This window comes from Hylobates moloch, unplaced genomic scaffold (genome assembly GCF_009828535.3).
Source record: "Hylobates moloch isolate HMO894 unplaced genomic scaffold, HMol_V3 SCAFFOLD_18, whole genome shotgun sequence".
NCBI classification, from domain to species: domain Eukaryota; kingdom Metazoa; phylum Chordata; class Mammalia; order Primates; family Hylobatidae; genus Hylobates; species Hylobates moloch.
The window spans coordinates 53,741,176-53,761,005 of NW_026652293.1; the positions used below are offsets into that span (position 1 = coordinate 53,741,176).

A 19,830-nucleotide genomic window follows, 5' to 3' on the forward strand; every position below is an offset into this window, starting at 1 on the left:
TTTAAACAATCTTAACAAAAATAAAAAGATTTTTATGTCAGAGGCAGGAAAGAAGCTTAAGAATTTTTAAGACCATTCGGTCCTCTTTGGTGCAATAGGATAATAAAAATAAAAACCAAAATAGTAATTTACTTCACACCCTCTCTCACTGTGTTGCCCAGGCTTGTTTCAAACTCCTGGGCTCAAGCAATCTTCCTGCCTCAGCCTCCCAAAGTGCTGCAATTACAGACATGAGCTACTGCACCCAGCCCCCTGCTCTTTTTTTTTTTTTTTTTTTTTGAGACGGAGTCTTGCTCTGTCGCCCAGGCTAGAGTGCAGTGGCGCAATCTCGGCTCACTGCAAGCTCCGCCTCCCAGGTTCATGCCATTCTCCTGCCTCAGTCTCTCCGAGTAGCTGGGACTACAGGCGCCCACCACCACGCCCGGCTAATTTTTTGTAATTTTTTTTAAGTAGAGACGGGGTTTCACCGTGGTCTCGATCTCCTGACCTCGTGATCCGCCCGCCTCGGCCTCCCAAAGTGCTGGGATTACAAGCGAGAGCCACCGCGCCCGGCCCCCTGCTCTTTTATAAATGCAGAGGATATTAAAGACTTCATTGTCAAGTTATACGTTATCATAGAAGCTAAAAATCACAAGATTTTTGAAAGTGTTAAGGTTGAATTTAAAGATCTTTTGTCTAGATAGCATAATTGTTTCAAATTCTTACTATCAGATAATTATTGAGTTGCTATTTGAGTCACCATATTGTGGAGGAGTATATATATTTCTTATCCCTGTCAAAATAAGCTGGTGTCATGTAGCTACTACTTATTAAAGTAGTAGGAATGTTGAAGAGCTAAAAATGAAGTAATTTGTATGGGGTAAGTTTTCTTTCCAGAAAAAAATGAATTATTTCTTATTAATTACTTAGAGATCTTTTTGGGAGGGCGGTGAGGGAGAGTATTAAGTGGTAGATGCAGTAAGTATCAAAACACTTAAACTACATTAACTCTGTTTATTCTCACAGCAACCCTCTGAGGTGGGAACCATAATTATCTGCATTTTATAGATTCCAGAAGGTCACAGAACAAGTTAAAGGGGAAGCTGGAATTTAAGCCTAGCCAGTATTGTTCTAGATTCTGCACATTTGACCTGATATTCTATTGCTAAGCTTAAGGAGATAGATTTGCCATATAAAATGATTCTTAATAGTGGTTTTCTTTCCCCACAGGTGTAGATTTGGAAAATGGTACTTGCAGTCATCCGTTAATTCCTGATAAAGCCTCTCCTCTTTTACCTGCAAATCATGTGACCATGGCAAAAGGAACAGGATTGGTTCACACAGCCCCAGCTCATGGTATGGAAGATTACGGTGTAGCGTCTCAGCACAACCTGCCCATGGTACTGTTCCTCCTTTTTCATTTTCAATTATTCATCTTAATAAAAGGAAATGATAAATTCTAACCAACATCTTTATTTTTTAAAAATGATGATTTTTGTCATCGTAATTGTGAAATGCTTAGGTTTGTGTAGTACTCTAAAGTTTCATTAATTCGTACTAATTGAAAAAGATTTCCCAGAATTAGGAGACAATTAGCACGTTAGAATTGAAGTATATATATCATGGGGCACTTTTAAAATACTTTATTTCTAGTATCAAGTCACATACACAAATTACTTTTACTCCCTGAAAAAGCCTGTTTGTTTGTTTTAGCTAAACAGTCCTCTCTACATTTACTTTACATACTTCAGTTAGCAAGTATTTCCATTTAGTTAAAAGGTGAGTCTGAAAGGGAACAACTGTGTACACAGGCATAGATTTGGAAACAATAGAGACCACTCAAAGATGTTTTAATATATTTTGTTACTTTTGTTATTAAAGTTTACGTATATGCTTCAATAACACATTTTGGCTTTGGTGATTTAAATGTGTAAAATTCACAAATTCCTGTTTCTTTTTCTTTTCTTTTTTCTTTTTCTTTTTTTTTTTTTTGAGATGGAGTCTTGCTCTGTCACCCAGGCTGGAGTGCAGTGGTATGATCTCGGCTCACTGCACCTCTACCTCCAGGGTTCAAGCGATTCTCCTGCCTCAGCCTCCCGAGTAGCTGGGACTACAGGTGCACACCACCATGCCTGGCTAATTTTTGTATTTTTAGTGGAAGTGGGGTTTCACCATGTTGGCCAGGCTAGTCTCGAATTCCTGACCTCAAGTGATCCGCCCACCTCGACCTCCCAAAGTGCTGGGATTACAGGCCTGAGCACCGTGCCTGGCCAAGTACCTAGAGTTTCAATGTAGAAAAAAACTAGGCTATAATGAGATGTTTTATATATATTGTTTTGCCAGATATTGTCATAAGAGAAAACGTCTTGATATTTTAATTGTTCAAAATGATACTTTATAGGATTGTTTAGTGGACGAAGATGGAGTTTTCACAGATGTTGCAGGTCCTGAACTTCAAAACAAGGCTGTCCTTGAAGAGGGAACTGATGTGGGTGAGCATCATATCTGTTGATATCATACATGTTTTCTGAAAAGTAGCTAGCAGTAACCTTTGCTACCTATTTTCCCTTCTTATACTTTAACAGAAACAAAAAACTAAAATTATGTCTTGTTTTGCCACATGTTTTTAAATGGAGTTTGAGACTTTTTCATCTTTTGCTTTGAAGCTGCTTTATTTAAGCAAGTCAGGGCAGTCAACAGGGAGTGAAGTTATTTTAGAGCTGTGGAGATAATAATCAGCAGTATTACTTTTGTGGAAGGATACAATCAAGATCAGGGCTGGATGTTGACTGTAAATTACACATTCCCCACTCACTTTTTAACCCTTGTAAATAACTGACCTTTATGGCATAGTTTATTTATTAGAATCTTGGGAATCCTCCAGACTTGAATTGTCTTTCTGCCTTTCTTTACAGATTGAGACCAGGTGCTATGAAAACGTTTCTTTGTCCACACTAAGACTAAGGCTAATTAGACCTGATATATTAGTTTTCTAGGGCTACTGTAAAAAATCACCGTAAACTTGGTGGTTTGAAACAACAGAAATTTATTCTCTCAAGTGCCAGAAGCTGGAAGTCTAAACTGATGGTACTGGTAGGACCATGTTTTTCTGAAGGTTCTATGGGAGAATCCTTACTTGCCTCTTTCTAGTTTTGGTGGCTCCTGGAAATCCTTGGCATTCCTTGGTTTATAACTGTGTTACTCACTCTCTGCCTCTCTTGTCACATGGCCTTCTTTAGATCTTACTTGTTTTTTCGAGACTGAGTCTCACTTTCTCACCCAGGGTGGTATGCAGTGGCATGCTCTCAGCTCACTGCCACCTCTGTGTTCTGGGTTCAAGTGATTCTTGTGCCTTAGCCTCCCGAGCAGATGGGATTACAGGCATATGCCACCATACCCAGCTAATTTTTTTTTTTTTTTTTTTTTTTGAGACACAATCTCACTCTGTTGCCCAGGCTGGAGTGCAGTGGTGTGATCTCAGCTCACTGCAACCTCTGCCTCCTGGGTTCAAGCAATTCTCTTGCCTCAGCCTCCCATGTAGCTGAGATTACAGGCACACAGCACCACTCCTGGCTAATTTTTGTATTTTTAGTAGAGATGGGGTTTCACCATGTTGGCCAGGCTGGTCTTGAACTCTTGACCTCAGGTGATCTGCCCACCTTGGCCTCCCAAAGTGCTGGGATTACAGGCGTGAGCCCTCACCATGTCAGGTCATAATTTTTTTGTTTTTTATTTTATTTTTATTTTTTTTTTTGAGACAGAGTCTTGCTCTGTTGCCCAGGCTGGAGTACAGTGGTGTGATCTTGGCTCACTGCAAGCTCCGCCTCCTGGGTTCATACATTCTCCTGCCTCAGCCTCCCGAGTAGCTGGGACTACAGGCTCCCGCCACCATGCCTGGCTAATTTTTTGTATTTTTAGTAGAGACGGGGTTTCACCGTGTTAGCCAGGATGGTCTCGATCTCCTGACCTCGTGATCCACCCATCTTGGCCTCCCAAAGTGCTGGGTTTACAGGCATGAACCACTGCACCTGGCCTATTTTTTGTTTTTAATAGAGACAGGGTTTCACCATGTTGACCAGGCTGGTCTCAAACTCCCGGCCTCAAGTGATCCACCTGCCTAGGCCTCCCAAAGTGTTGGGATTATAGGTGTGAGCCACCATACCCAGCCACCTTCTTTAGGTCTTAAATGTCTCTCTGTGAATCCTCTTTTTTTTTTTTTTTTTTTATTGGAGGGACTGGTTCTTTATTTCAGAAAGACACTTGTCAAATATTCAGTATCAAAACAGGTGGACTACTGATTTCTGTTTCTCCCAATCGGCCCCAAAGAGACTATATCAAAGGACAGTACGTTTTAAGCCAGTAAGCCACAGGATGTACACCTGACAGACTTTACAGAAACCTTACCAGAAAGTGGGGATTGGGTAGGGAAAGAAACTTTAAAAGATCAGCAAACTGCCAGCCTGGCCGGGCGCGGTGGCACACACCTGTAATCCTAGCACTTTGGGAGGCCGAAGTGGATGGATCACGAGGTCAGGAGTTCAAGACCAGCCCGGCCAACGTGGCGAAACCCTGTCTCTACTAAAAATACAAAAAATTAGCCAGGCGTGGTGGTAGGTGCCTGTAATCCCAGCTACTCGGGAGGGTGAGGCAAGAGAATCACTTGAACCCGGGAGGCAGAGGTTGCAGTGAGCTGAGACCGCACCATTGCACTCCAGCCTGGGCAACAGAGCGAGACTCCATCTCAAAAAAAAAAAAAAAAAAAAAATCTGCCAGCCCACAGACTGTAGAGGGCTGTCACAGTCAAATTGGGTGGCCAGGGTGCCACAAACCCAAAGAAGCAAAGTTTCAAGATAATACAAAAATTTAAAAAAGTTTTGTACATAAGCTGTTCAAGATTTCTCTAGCATTGACTGATACTAAGCACAATGAGATGGCACTTTTAGAGACAGTAGCTTCAAACCCAGAAAAGGCTAATGAGGTGAGTTTCACATGGCTGAATCAGTGGCAAAAACATAATCTTTCTATCCTCTTCTAAGAACACCAGTGCTCCCTAATGTAGTCTGACCTCATCTAAACTTGATTACATCTGCAGAGGCCTGATTCCCAAGTAAGGTCACGTTTACTAGTGCTGGGGGTTAGATCTTCTTGGGGACACAGTTCAACCCACTACACCTGGTTTCTTCCAGATTACCTGGAGACCCTTTTAAGATTCACGGCATGAAAGATTATGGCTCTAAACTTCAAATGTAGAATTCTAGATATAATCTGTTCATCTTTTCTTTGACGTGGAAAGAGGTGGAAGTCACATAATTTGGAGTCTGATTAAGATTTTACAGTCCCTGCTTCTTTTGCCAGGAGAATCCCAGAGCACACCTTTGATACCTGGAAGGTGACTACTCGTTTTTATTTTTATTTTTTTGTGAGACAGAGTCTCGCTTTGTTGCCAGGCTGGAATGCAGTGGCGCAATCTCGGTTCACTGCAGCCTCTGCCTCCTAGGTTCAAATGATTCTCCCACCTCAGCCTCCCAAGTAGCTGGGATTACAGGCGCACGCCACTACACCCTGCTAATTTTTTTGTATTTTTAATAGAGATGGAGTTTCGCCATTCAGGCCAGGCTGGTCTTGAACTCCTGACCTCAAGTGATCCTCTCGTCCCTGCCTCCCAAATTGTTGGGATTACAGTTGTGAGCCACCACGCCCGGCCAAGTTGACTACTCTTTTTTCCTTTTGAGATGGAGTCTCGCTCTGTCACCCAGGCTGGAGTACAGTGGCATGATCTCGGCTCACTGCAACCTCCGCCTCCCAGGTTCAAGCGATTCTCCTGCCTCAGCCTCCTGAGTAGCTGGGATTACAGGCACACGCCACTATGCCTGGCTGATTTTTGTATTTTTAGTAGAGACGAGGTTTCACCATGTTGGTCAGGCTGGTCTCGAGCTCCTGACCTCGTGATCTGCCCGCCTCAGCCTCCCAAAGTGCTGAGATTACAGGCATGAGCCACTGCGGCCGGCAAGGTGACTACTCTTATTGCCACCTGTTGCTGCAGATTTAGTATTTTTGGAAGTTTAGAGCATTTTTAGGATTTTCACAGTACTTTTTAATTATGTCTAATATAATTTGGTGTTTTTTTTTTTTAAGTTATAAAGATGCTTCAGACTGCAAAGAATTTGTTGAAAGAGGAAAAATTGGTGCACAGCTATCCCTATGACTGGAGGACCAAGAAACCCGTGGTTATTCGTGCCAGCAAGCAGTGGTTTATAAACATCACGGATATTAAAACTGCAGCCAGGGTATAAAAAGCATCCTGTTTTAAGGGGTCGGGCGTATCATTCCCTCAGTATAAAGGGGCTGCATGTGAGGTTGAGGTGGGGTTTCAGGAGTAACAGGGATTGCTGCTATTATGATTTAGTTTCATAAAATTGTAGAATTTTAGAACTGGAAGGACCTTGGACTTCCATTTTTTCATTATACATGTGTGGGAAATGAGGCATAAAGAGGTTGAGTGATTTGTCCAAATCACACTGTTAGTAGATAGACTTTCTTGCCCAGTGTTGTCAAAGTTGCATGGAATTTGGACAGAACTGTGTTACCTGGTTTAACCTGCCACAGCCTCTGTTTCCTCATCCATATAAAGTGGTAATAATGCCTATCTCATGGAGTAAGGAAATACAAGTTTCCAGAACACAGTCTGATACATAATAAGTAAAACTTTTTTAAACCCTTTGCTTTCTTAAGATTGAAATGCAATCAATTAAAAAAGTTGCTGTTCTAGTTACAAAGGAAGCATATTAAAAAGAAAAACTAACAATATGAAAAATATACAAAGTTGTTGCTTTGGAGGTAACAGATACTTATAACTTATATTCTAAATAATGTATATTTGAGCCCTTTCATTTAATATGTATCTTTCTATGTGGGTGTATATATGTGTGTGTGTGTGTGTGTGTGTGTGTGTGTAAACATCTCTCACAACTTGATTCTATTTAATGAAAGAGCTTAAATATATATGTGTTAACCAGGTTGAATATATAGATATTTTGCTTTACATTTTGAAAGATACTACTGCATTTAGCTGGTTCATCTATTGGCCTGGCAATTTGGGGTCCTTGCCAAAGCTTTTTATAGCAGTTTAAACTTTCTATACTTGTGTAATGTGGACAACTGTAATATATAGTGCGTTTTGTTTTTTTTCTTCGTTTAAAGCCTCTCTTCCTTATTTGTCAATGTTAAAATTTGTAAATTGCAGCTCTGCACCGATTTTTGGTTGTAGAACATCTAAGTCTGACACAATATATTTAAGCCAAGTTTTTTTTAAACTTTTTTGTAAAGTTAAAAATTGTTCTTTGCAGAAGTAGTGAGAATAGGATAATGTGTTGTCGTATTCCCATCACTCAGTTTCAACAATAATCAACTTTTGGTTAATTTTGTTTTTGTTTACACCCCTCCCACCACCCACTTTTTACCCCTTAACAATTGGATTATTTTGAAGCAAACTCCAGGCATTATTTCTTCCATATTATATATTGTCCCGGCAATATTTTAACACATATATTTGAAAGATAAACTCTTTTTTTCTTTTTTTTTTTTTTGAAACAGGGTCTTGCTCTGTCACCCAGGCCAGAGTGCAGTGGTGTGATCTCAGCTCACTGCAACCTCCACCTCCTGAACTCAACCTATCCTCCCACCTCAGCCTCCTGAGTAGCTGGGAATACAGGCCTGTGCCACCACATCTGGCTAATTTTTGTATTTTTTCTAGAGATAGGGTTTTGTCAAGTTGCCCCGGTAGGTGTCGAACTCCTGAGCTCAAGCAGTCTGCCTGCTTTGGCCTTCCAGAGTGCTGGGATTACAGGCGTGAGCCAAAGATAAACTCTGTATTTATTTATTTATTTATTTGAGATGGAGTTTCACTCTTGTTGCCCAGGCTGGAGTGCAATGAATGGTGTGATCTTGGCTCACAGCAACCTCTGCCTCCCGGGTTCAAGCAATTCCCTGCCTCAGCCTTCTGATTAGTTGGGATTATAGGCATGCACCACCATGCCCAGCTAATTTTTTTGTATTTTTGGTAGAGACAGGGTTTCTCCATGTTGGCCAGGCTGGTCTCGAACTCAGGTGATCCACCCACCTTGGCCTCCCAAAGTGCTGGGATTACAGACGTGAGCCACCACGCTCAGCCAAACTCTTTAAAGCATAATTCCTATGCCATTATCACCACCTTTAAAAAGTGATAGTTATTCCTTAGCAAAATCAAATATCTATTCAATATTCACATTTCTTAGACTTTTAAACCAAGTATAGTATTAATCAAATTGATTTGTAGAGATTTTGCCATTCTGCCAATAGGTGGTGCTACAGAGAGTTTGGGGGAGGGGACTTCTGGTAGTTAACGGTGAGTGAGGAAACCATTTAAACCTTCTTTGAAAATGTAAAAATGCTTTTGTTAATGGATAGCAAGATTTTTTAAAATGAAGTTAACATTTTGACCTTTTTGGAGACTATTAGTAAACATTTTTGCTATACAATCTTTTGCTAGTTGACACATTAAATCAAATGGTAGCAGTTTTCATCCTTATTTTGGAAATGGAGGAAGGGAGCTTTCTTGAGAGGAAGTAACTGTTATCCATTTGTCGATGGAGAGAGAGAGAGAGAGAGAGATTTATTTTAGAGACAGGCTCTTGCTCTGTCGCCCAGGATGGAGTGCACTGTCATGCTCATAGCTCACTGCAACCTTGAACTCTTGGGCTCAAGTGATCCTCCCCCCTCAGCCTCCCAAAATGCTGGGATTACAGGTTTCGGCCACATGCTTGGGCTTATTTTAAGAAAGTGTTTTCTATATTGTAAACTATATTATGTAAAATTAGGTATATCGCAATCTTTTTTTGGCAGTCTACGATAGTAATTTATTTTTTAAGCATTTTAAAAAATGGTGGAAATCAAGTTTGAATTGATTTTAACTATAGTTTTAGTGAAGTATAATAGTTCTATGAAAGCTTTTATTACCAGTTTTGATCTAGGGTTGGTGTAAATTAGAAATTGGTATGAAATCTTTTGTAACATTGTTAAAAAATGCAACAATGCCCCTGATATTATCACTGCTCCTGATATTATTTGCTAAGTTCTTTGTGGCTCCATTTTTACTTTGCCTTATTTGCTCTGAAATCTTTTAGTTCTTTAGTTGTTTTTTTGAGGGGAGGGTAAGGGAGATATGTGAATGGCTGCAAACATCCAAAAGAAAGAAATGCATTTGGAAAGTTGACTGTTCTAGAATACTTGTTCTGCTTTCTCTCACAAGACTTGATTTATGAATTAATTGCAGGAATTGTTAAAAAAGGTGAAATTTATTCCTGGATCAGCACTGAATGGCATGGTTGAAATGATGGACAGGCGGCCATATTGGTGTATATCAAGGCAAAGAGTTTGGGGTGTTCCAATTCCTGTGTTTCATCATAAGACGAAGGATGAATACTTAATCAACAGGTAGAATGCTTTCTAAAATTTTTTAGTGTTTTAAAATGAATTATTTTTTCTTCAAAAATTGAAAAATAATGTGGTCCATTAAGAACCATTTATATATGTTAAATAAAATATGCTAAAATAGTCTTTTTGGGGTCTAAAATATAAACTCAAAATGATTCTATCATAGAGTTTTATTAAAAACTAGATTTTCTTAAATATTGATACTTAGAAGTAAAGGCTCTGATTTTTTTTCTATGAGAATTTATTGGGCTATATTAAGGTATCATGGATCCAAAGATGGACAGTGTTTAGCTGGGGAGCCTGAAATGTATTTTTTCTTCAGGAATGAAGAGAATCACTCTCACATTCTGAGTCTGCTGTCCTTTTCAGTGGAAATGGGATTATGTAATTATGTAGATACTTAAAATTTAAGAAATTATAATATAGTTAAATGCACATGATTACACTGATCATTATATTCCCAGTTTTTCTTGTTTCTTTCCTTTTTTTTTTTTTTTTTTTGAGTTGGAAAGGTAATAGATGGACATAGTGAACAATTCACAGTAGAAAAGCTTGTGCACTGAAAAGTACGCTTTTTCCTACTCCAGGTATCCAGAACCTTTTTTTGAGGCAGTCATTGTTTACAGCTGTTTCTGAATCTTTCCAGAAAAAATGAATTCTTCTGTCAGCACATACATATGTTTATACAAAAGGGAATATCTCTATCTTCTGCTCTGTGCCTAGAGTTTTTTCACTTTGTGTGTTATGGTTTATTCCAAATCACTACACATAGATCAGCCTCATTCTTAAGCTTTAGTAAGGCATACTTTACATACTATAAAATTCATGGCCGGGTGCGGTGGCTCACGCCTGTAATCCCAGCACTTTGGGAGGCCGAGGCTGGTAGATCATGAGGTCAGGAGTTCAAGACCAGCCTGGCCAAGATGGTGAAACCCCATCTCTACCGAAAATACAAAAGTTAGCCAGGCATGGTGGCGCGGGCCTGTAATCTCAGCTACTCCGGAGGCTCAGGCGGAGAACTGCTTGAACCTGGGAGGCAGAGGTTGCAGTTAGCCAAGACTGCGCCACTGGACTCCATCCTGGGTGACAGAGTGAGACTCTATCTCAAAAAAATTAAAAAAGAAAAAAATTCATTTATTATAAGTGATTTATAGTAAATTTATTCAGTTTTACAGCCACTATCATAATTATGTCTTAGAATAATTCTTTTATCCCGAACAGCTCCCTTTTGTGCTTTTTGAAAGAGAAGTTGCTTGGAAATCTGTGAGCTTTGGAGAATGGCAACTGAATTTGAACCCAGACTTTGCCATTCACTGTGTGTGAGACTCTGAGGAATTTACTTAACCTCTGGCTCCTCTATAAAATAGGAAAAACAATGGTTGCAGGTAGACTGTGATGAATACTAAATAATAAATGCAAACTACTTGGTGTAAAGCACAGTATTCCATAGACGATGAGCTATTCATGTATTCACTGAAGAAACATTTTTATGTGGGCGCAGTGGCTTATGCCTGTAATCCCAGCACTTTGGGAGGCCAAGGCGGCAGGATTGCCTGAAGCCAGCAGTTCAAGATTGCAGTGAGACCCCATCTCTACAGAAAAATTTAAAAATTAGTTGATGTGGTAGTGTGGGCCTGTAGTCCCAGCTACTTGGGAGGCTAAGGCGAGAGGATCACTCAAGTCCAGGAGTTTGAGGTTATAGTGAACTATGATCATGCCACTGCACTCCAGCCTGGATGACAGAACAAGACACTGTCTCTTCAGAACGAAACAAAACAGAACACATTGTTAAGCACTTAGTACGTGTCAGTGCTAGGAACTGCTAGTAGCTACAGTGAACAAGACTGACATGGCCCCTGTTTTTAATGAGATAATAGTCTAGCTAGTTTATCTTCTAGTAATATTAGGGAGGCTTTGAGTGTTGTTGCTGTTTTTCACAGATGTGGAGAGGGGAATGTTAATTATTCCTTTTAGGAACACATTCTAGGTTTTCATTTTCTTTGAGCAATTTCTTTTAATTTGGTGAATGGAATTTTTTCTAAATTATGCTGTTAAGGAGTTTAAACTTTTAAGTAGACTTGAGGAGTAAGAGTATGTTTTAGGAAAAGAAAGTAGAGGCTAGAGACTGGAAAGTCATTGGAAAGCTGTTTCAATATTATTATAAGTTGGAGCTGAGGTAAGACTTTAGAAATAATCTAAATATTATTGCTGTGTTGTTCTTACAGAGCTTGGTCAGATGTAAACTACTAATATCTTAATACTTATATTAAGAATTATGTAAATTTTGTCTAGTTCAGATTATTTTATTTTATTTTTGATACAGTCTCACTCTGTCACCCAGGCTGGAGTGCAGTGGTGCGATCTTGGCTCACTACAACCTCCGCCTCCCAGGTTCAAGTGATTCTCCCTCCTCAGCCTCCTGAGTAGCTGGGACTACAGGCACGTGCCACTGACCTGGCTAATTCTTGTATTTTTAGTAGAGATGGGCTCTTGCCACGTTGACGAGGCTGGTCTCGAACTCCTGGCCACAAAGGATCCATCTGCCTCTGCCTCCCAGAGTGCTGTGATTACAGGCACGAGCCACCATGCCCGGCCTCAGACTTAGTTTAAAAGAAAAAGAATTAAAGTGATTATAGCTGAGACGAATTTCCACAAGCATTTGTTTAAAATTTCACACTGGAGAGTTGGTTTTTTTTTTTGGAAACTTTTATAAGCCATGTCATTGTCTCCTCTTCTTTTTGTTTTGAGATGGATTTCACTTTGTTTTCTAGGTGGATGAAATGGCAGATCTCAGTCACGAACCTCTGCCTCCAGTTCAAGTGTTTTCCTGCCTCTGCCTCCGATATTGGATTAGGGGGATGACCACATGCCTGGTAATTATATATATATATATATAATATAGAGATGGGGTTTCTCCATGTTGGTCAGGCTGGTCTCAAACTCCCGACCTCAAGTGATCCACCTGCCTTGGCCTCCCAAAGTGCTGGGATTATAGGCGTGAGCCACCATGCCTGGCTACTCTTCTTTTCATTATTTAGAGAGCAAGATGTCTAGGGAATTTCACTGAAGTGATTGAGGTGGGTGGGGATTCCTTGGTGAAATAGCCCTCTGGACTCTGAGGTGGATCATACATATGTATTAGTAAATATAGCAAACTGGTTTAATTGATACATCCTGATAAATGGTACATAGGTTGACTGGTCAGTGAGTTAGGTGAAATAAATATGAGCTTTGTCAGAAAAACACAAACAAGTTTTCATTAGGTATATTTATGTTTTATTTACTCAATACATTTACATGGTAGTGTTACAGATTATCTTCTGTGTACCTGCCATTGCGTTGGTTGCATGGTGTTAGTCGATTTCTGATATTGAAGAAGCACAGTCATACAGAATATTGGCCTAAAGAAATGACAGACAAACTCAGCTATATTGTCTGTCAATTCATAGGTCATTTTCCTGTATACCATTTCTGAATGATGACTTTAATCCTTTTCCATTATTGGATCTTTTTGGTGTTGCAAAACTTGAATTTAAGAAAATTGATATTAATTCTTAATCATTTGTTAATTTTATAAAACAGGCTGCAAGTTTATCTTTTTTTCTGCCGGAATCAAATGAGAGTCCAAGTGACCACAATTTTCTGTCTTTATTATACTTTTATACTGTAGCAAGTTGGTAACCATCAAAAGTAACAGCATCTCCACTGGAAATTGGTACACAGTCCATATGGAGTTGCTGTTACACTTGATAACACCATTAAACATATAAGGAGATTCCTTTTGCTCATCATGGGATCTGTACATTATCTCTAAGTATACTTGTTTCACAGAAGAAAGTCTCGATGTATTCATGTTCTAAATAAGTTTAGGGACTGGTAGATTTGAAACGCTGGTGTTTTATTTTGATTTGAATTAATAGTGTCATTTGCATTTTAGATCATATTTGTATTTTCTCAAGAAATAATTCCATTTTGACTTTACTGTCATTGGTCATTTTTTGAATCTGTGATATAATACCATTAGAATTTAGGTTGAAATCTGTTACTAGTCAATAAAAACAGAATAAATAATTTTTAGCATAAAAAAGATAAAATTTAGAAATACTGGCTACCTGGGAAGGAAAAGAAGTTGGTTAAATTTCTTCCATCATTTCAAACAGTTATATCACTTTCATGCTATTAATGCTATAGTTAACATAGGGAAACTTAGCCCCTAACTTCTGGAAATTATGAGAAATTTAGTAAAAATAGCCAAGGAATTTCCAATATAATTTGAGTGTTAACTTTAGCTATGTCAAATTTTTGAGTGTTAATTTTAGCTACATCAAATTTTTTCTCAGTTAACAATAATAAACCTTTTGTTCAAAAAGTTTATGTTCATTAAATAAAGAAAAATTTCTCCAAAATGGTTGTCAGCTTTACAACATAAATCTAGGATTAAATTAAAAATGGAATTTCCCCTCCCAAATTTCACTTTGTTCTAGAATTAAATTTAGTAAACAAATGTGAAACATTTAGCCTCTTACCTCATTCTTCTTCCAGTAAGTTAGAGAAGAAAAGTTGTCTAAATCTTTAATATTTTTGCTTATAAAGGCAAAACACAGAAGACAGTGGGATGACAGCAGTCGTTTCTTTGTTGCTTGGTAATCTTAATGCTGCTTAATGTCCATAACACGCTAAATAAGCCTCATTCCAGTTGATATCGAAGTTCAGAATGATTGGCTGATGTCATAGTTGCTCATGCTACCTAGTGGATTTTCACAGATTGAAACCTAAGAAGGGACACATAATGCATGTGTTGAGATAAGGCCTTTGAGTAAAGTACAAGGTTTTATGATGGATTTATTGCTTTATGAAATAAAGCATTAAGATGGAAGCATATAGATTACATACTGATAAGAGGTTTCACCCACTTTTATCAGCAGTTGTTTATACTGATCTTTGGGTTATAGGTTAACTATGAGTTTGTGTTAAGTATACAATATTAAAGAAATAAAGGTAGAATTCTTAAATTTCAGACAAATTAGGAATTTTCCTGCATTTTTTCTGAAGAATATTAAATATCACAAGGAAATAGTTAGAAAATTGTTTAAAAATTTTTTTAGGAAACAGAAAATTATTTTAAAAATCTTTTAAGTATTATCTTGGTTTCATTATTAAAAAATTCCACTTCTAAGTATTTACCCAAAGGAAATAGGACTAATACCTCTTGTGTGAAGATATGTATATAAGATGTCCAATACTACAATTGTTTATAAAGGAACATAATGATATACAAAAGAAGATGTAATTTAATTAGTTATAGAAGAATGAATATGCACCTGTTAAAAATGTCAGCTTAGCTCTTAATGGTTGCCTAGTTCCTTGTGTATGAAAATCAAATGAACATAACATACCCAGCGTTCGAATTTTGTTAGATGTTTGTCACGTCTCTATAATGAGTATCTTTTGAGCACTTGTTCACAGTTAACTTTATATACTTTTCTCAAATTATCTTTTTAGATTTTGTTTGAACATTAAATTTATCTTTGTTTTTATCATCATTATACCTAGCTCAAGTTTGTGGGTTATATGTCTATTTTTATTGCAATTTTTGTTTTCAAAGCTCTCTGTCACACTTTTTTTTTTTTTTTTTTTTTGAGATAGAGTCTTGCTCTTGTTCCCCAGGCTGGAGTGCAATGGTGGGATCTTGGCTAACTGCAACCTCTGCCTCCCAGGTTCAAGTGATTCTCCTGCTTCGGCCTCCCACGTAGCTGGGATTACAGGCCTGCGCCACTGTGCCTGGCTAATTTTTGTATATTTAGTAGAAATGGGGTTTCTTCATGTAGGTCAGGCTGGTCTCGAACTCCCCACCTCAGGTGATCCACCCGCCTCTGCCTCCCAAAGTGCTGGGATTACAGACGTGAGCCACCATGCCCGGCCTCTTTTTTTTTTTTTTTTTGAGACGGAGTCTCGCTCTGTCACCAGGCTGGAGTGCAGTGGCACAATCTCGGCTCACTGCATCCTCTGCCTCCTGGGTTCAAGTGATCCTCCTGCCTCAGCACCCCCAAGTAGCTGAGACTACAGTCACGCACCACCATACCTGGCTAAGTTTTGTATTTTTGTAGAGACCGGGTTTTGCCATGTTGCCCAGGCTGGTCTTGAAGTCCTTAGCTCAAGTGATCCACCTATCTCAGCCTTCCAAAGTGCTAGGATTACAGGTGTGAGCCACTGTGCCCGCGCAAAATTAATTTATTCAGTTGACAAAAATTGCATATATTATGTACACCATGTTTTGAAATATGTATGCATTGTGGAATGGCTAAATCTAGCTAATTAACATATATTTGTTGGGTTTTTCTTTACTCTCTCATTTTAAAATTAACTTTATTGTTTTAAAAATATAAATAATTTATCTAGAATCTCATAGTACCGAATTATAGAACATAATGCTTACTAAAGTACATTTAGTAGACTTTATTTAGAACATGATGTTTTTCATAATTCACAGTATAAAGTAAGGAAGGAAGTCTTGCTCTCTAAGTATTAGTGAGACTTGCTCTCTTAATGAGATAAAGCTTCTTCCCTTAAAAATGTTTCATGTTTCTTTTGGATACATTGAACAAATTTTTCTTTTGTTCTGATTCATATACATATGTAACAAGGAAAAAAATCTGAAGTATGTTGTTTTATTTACGATAGCCTTTTTGAAATTGGATTTTTAAAAATAATTACAGGATTGCTTTTCATTGGTGTAGCTAATGTGTAGTTACGTTGTTTCTCATAAGTGTAATTAGGTAAGCTAAAAGAAAAACAAAAAACCTTTCCTCCTCACTAAGAGACTTTTGTCAGTTTTTTAAAAAGTTTTTTAAATTTGCAAATAAAGTATATATAAAACACAAAATTACATTTCTTATGTTAAAATATGCTCTATATCTAAGTAAATTACTAATATTGTTATAAAAAAGTAGCAATTACAATGAATTTTACACTAGAGGTGTCTGACTAAACTTGGGATTTTACCATTGCTTTAATAACATGCCAACAGCAAAATTGGAATCTTTCTTAATGCTTTTAGTTATATGCTTAGTAGGTTACTTGAATATAGTTAAATAACATTTAAAATGTCATTGCATTTTCTGATATTTAGGAATATGAAAAAGAACTTATTTTTATTTTTTTTAAAATAGAGTTGGGGTCTTTACTATGTTGCCCAGGCTGGTCTTGAACTCTTGGGCTCAAGTGATCCTCCTGCCTTGGCCTCCCAAAGTGCTAGGATTGTAGTCATGAGCCACTGTGCCAGGCCAAGAATATGAAAAAGAGCTTAGTTTTATTAAAGTTGAATTTAGGATTCTAAAATATGGATGTGGAGCTGAGTGTGGTGGCTCACAACCCATAATCTCCGCATTTTGGGAGGCTAGGCCTGGAGGATTGCATGAGGCCAGGCATTTGAGACCAGCCTGAGCAACAAAGCGAGATCCCCATCTCTAGAGGGGAGGGGGAAAAACAGGGCATGTTGGCATGGGCCTGTAGTCCCAGGTACTCGGGAGGCTGAGGCGGGAGGATTACTTGACGCAGGAGTTCAAGGCTTCAAGTGAGCTATGATCATGCCACTGCAATCCAGCTTGGGCCACAGAGTGATACCTTGTCTCAAAAAAATTAATTAAATAAAATAAAATGGATATGTTTCATCTATAGTCGTAAGGTTACTCACTTTCTTTAGTTATTAGGACTTTTTCTTTTAAGAATAAAAATTTTCACCTAGTCTTCTTCGTCACTTTTTCCAATGTTTATAGAAACTGAAACTCAAAAAATAATATGATTTATTCCTGTCATTTTCCAGTAAGTCACAGTTAGAGGCTGGTCTTTGGACTTAGTGCTTGCTGTGTCAACACACTAATCTCCTGAGACTGCCTAGTTCCTCACTTCATCTCTGATACGCAGTCTTCACTCTATGCCTGGGTGAAAGAGCCTTTCTGCCATTGCTTAGCAAACTCCAGAGAGTAAGAGTGTGAATTCAGTTACAGTGTTGTCTTTATAGATGAGTTAGAGAGGCAGAATCAATAAGTAAAAACAGCACACCAAACTATGTATGATTTAGGAAACACAAATTCGAGCCCTGGTTTTAACTGTTACTTGCTTAGCCTCATAATTTAAGGAACCCTAAGGTGCAGAACAAATCATTTCTCAAGACCCACTGTGTATTTCTGTGAATCCAATTAGTGCTTCGAAAAAGATATGTGGTGTATGTATACATGGTTTTGGTTAATACTCTTTATCCTAACGTTTCTACCATATTTGCTAAATTAATATGAAATTTGAGGCATTTACTTTTACTTTGTTATTATTTTTATGTGTTTTTCCAATACATTTAAAACCATTTTACTGTTTTATTTTACTCTTTACCTAAACTTGCCAGTCTAATGATAACATTGTAAAAAAAAAAAAGGCAAAATGACACCCATTTTTAGAATTATTTTTTTTTAATGAGAATTTCCTTAGTATGAACAGTGGTATCAACTGTAATTGTGCGTATATGTCCATGTAAATGTACTTTACTAGTATCTCTCTTTTATGGTTGTAATCTTTTTGTTTTTTTTTTCTTTTAGTCTTTAGATTTATTCAGATTTTTCTATTATACCATATTCATATTTTCTTAACTGAAAATGTTCTGGACAAACTATATAAAATAGTAATATGTAACTAAATACTATTGTCGTATAACTAGGTAGTTATTACATAAGGTTTTTATGGTCTGATAACATAAAAGTTTATCATTAAAGTCCATCTAAAATGATTCACTGTCTTAGAAACATGCATTTATGCCCATTTTCTTTTCTCATTATAAGTTCTTCAAAGTACATGATGGTAATATTATACTTTTAAAATCTGTCCTTCATAGAATACCAACTTAGTGATATCCAGCTTTTATAAGATACTTCAAATTTAAATTTGTAGAGCATATTTATTTATTTATTTATTTTTTTTTGAGACAGAGTCTCGCTCTGTCGCCCAGGCTGGAGTGCAGTGGCGCAATCTTGGCTCACTGCAAGCTCCGCCTCCCGGGTTCACGCCATTCTCCTGCCTCAGTCTCCCAAGTAGCTGGGACTACAGGCGCCCGCCACCATGCCCAGCTAATTTTTTTGTATTTTTTTAGTAGAAATGGGGTTTCACCGTGTTAACCAGGATGGTCTGGATCTCCTGACCCCGTGATCTGCCCGCCTGGGCCTCCCAGAGTGATGGGATTACAGGCGTGAGCCACTGCACCCGGCCTGTAGAGCATATTTAATTTATACTCATTTGATTTTGCTTTCCACAACAATTTTTGGTAAACACTTCATTTATCTGTGAATTATCAGGCCAGACCTGACATCAAATAATCAGTTTGAATAATGCTTACATAATATTTATTCAAATGTGCCAGGTATTGTTCTATGTGTTTTATATTTATTAACTCAGTTAATATTCATAGGAAGTCTCTTAATGATGCTGTTACTATTTGTGTTTCACAAATGAGGAAACTGAGGCACAGAAATGTTAAGTGCCTTGCCCGGGTTCAAGTGGTGGAGCCAGAAATTAAGCCAAAGCCCCCTGCTGGCAGGATCCATGCTGTTGGCCATTATATGTACTGTGACTAAATGAAAAGCAACTAGAGGAAGCTGTAATAGCAACAAAGCTGCAATAATAAATTCAATATTCTAATAAATCAAAAATATGTTATTTTTGTGAGAAACTATAGTATGAGTTTTTTTCCCTGAGTTTAATTTTCAAATAATTTATTACTGTATATCTTCCCAAAGATACGACCAGTTCTGTTATTTATTTGATAGGGGTTGATTGGCTTTCCGTCATGTGTTAGGTACTGTACTAAGTTTTACATGTATAGTCTCATTTAGTTTGTAGTTGTTCTGAGGGAAGTGTCTAGGATTACTACAATGTTAAGTTTCATCAGGGGAGGGATCTCGTGTATTTTGCCAACTGCTGTATCTCTAGTGCCTGTGCCCAAGATGCTGGAGGTGTTCAATAGTTTCTGAACAATGAAATAGATTGTTCTTAACAGAAGGGAAAGCTAGGTCTTTAGAACGTGTGCATGGTCATATAAATACAAAGTGACAGTCAGAATATAAGCCTGGATGTCTGTCATCACAGTCTCTGCTCTAGCATGGCATTGCATCTTATGCAGATGCCTGTGAGCAGGGAGGGAGTCCTGGAAAGTTTTCAAGCAGAGAATTCGTGTGATAAAAGCAGTTTAGGAATGCATGTATTTCAAGGTCTGTTTTGTAAAGTAAAGGGATGAGGGTGGGGGAAGTACTCTCAGACCATTGATTGCATCAGTTTAGTTTTGAGGGAATGAGGTTGGACTGATACAGTGTCAGTGGGAACCACTGTAATCTTTCAAAG

General features: G+C 38.0%; 1 protein-coding gene across 3 annotated transcripts in view; it reads left to right on the forward strand.

Moving 5' to 3' along the window:
* The window catches only part of IARS2 (isoleucyl-tRNA synthetase 2, mitochondrial), a 77,554-nt gene that overhangs the window by 10,910 nt on the left and 46,814 nt on the right, over positions 1-19,830 (forward strand). For all 3 annotated transcript variants that reach the window (XR_009210912.1, XR_009210913.1, XM_032137433.2), the window contains exons 9-12: positions 1,210-1,379; positions 2,381-2,471; positions 6,115-6,266; positions 9,290-9,450. Coding sequence is in view for 1 of the 3 variants with exons in the window: in XM_032137433.2 (XP_031993324.1) it covers positions 1,210-1,379; positions 2,381-2,471; positions 6,115-6,266; positions 9,290-9,450 (574 nt within the window). In the remaining 2 variants the exon portion in view is untranslated. The remainder of the gene's footprint in view (positions 1-1,209; positions 1,380-2,380; positions 2,472-6,114; positions 6,267-9,289; positions 9,451-19,830) is intronic.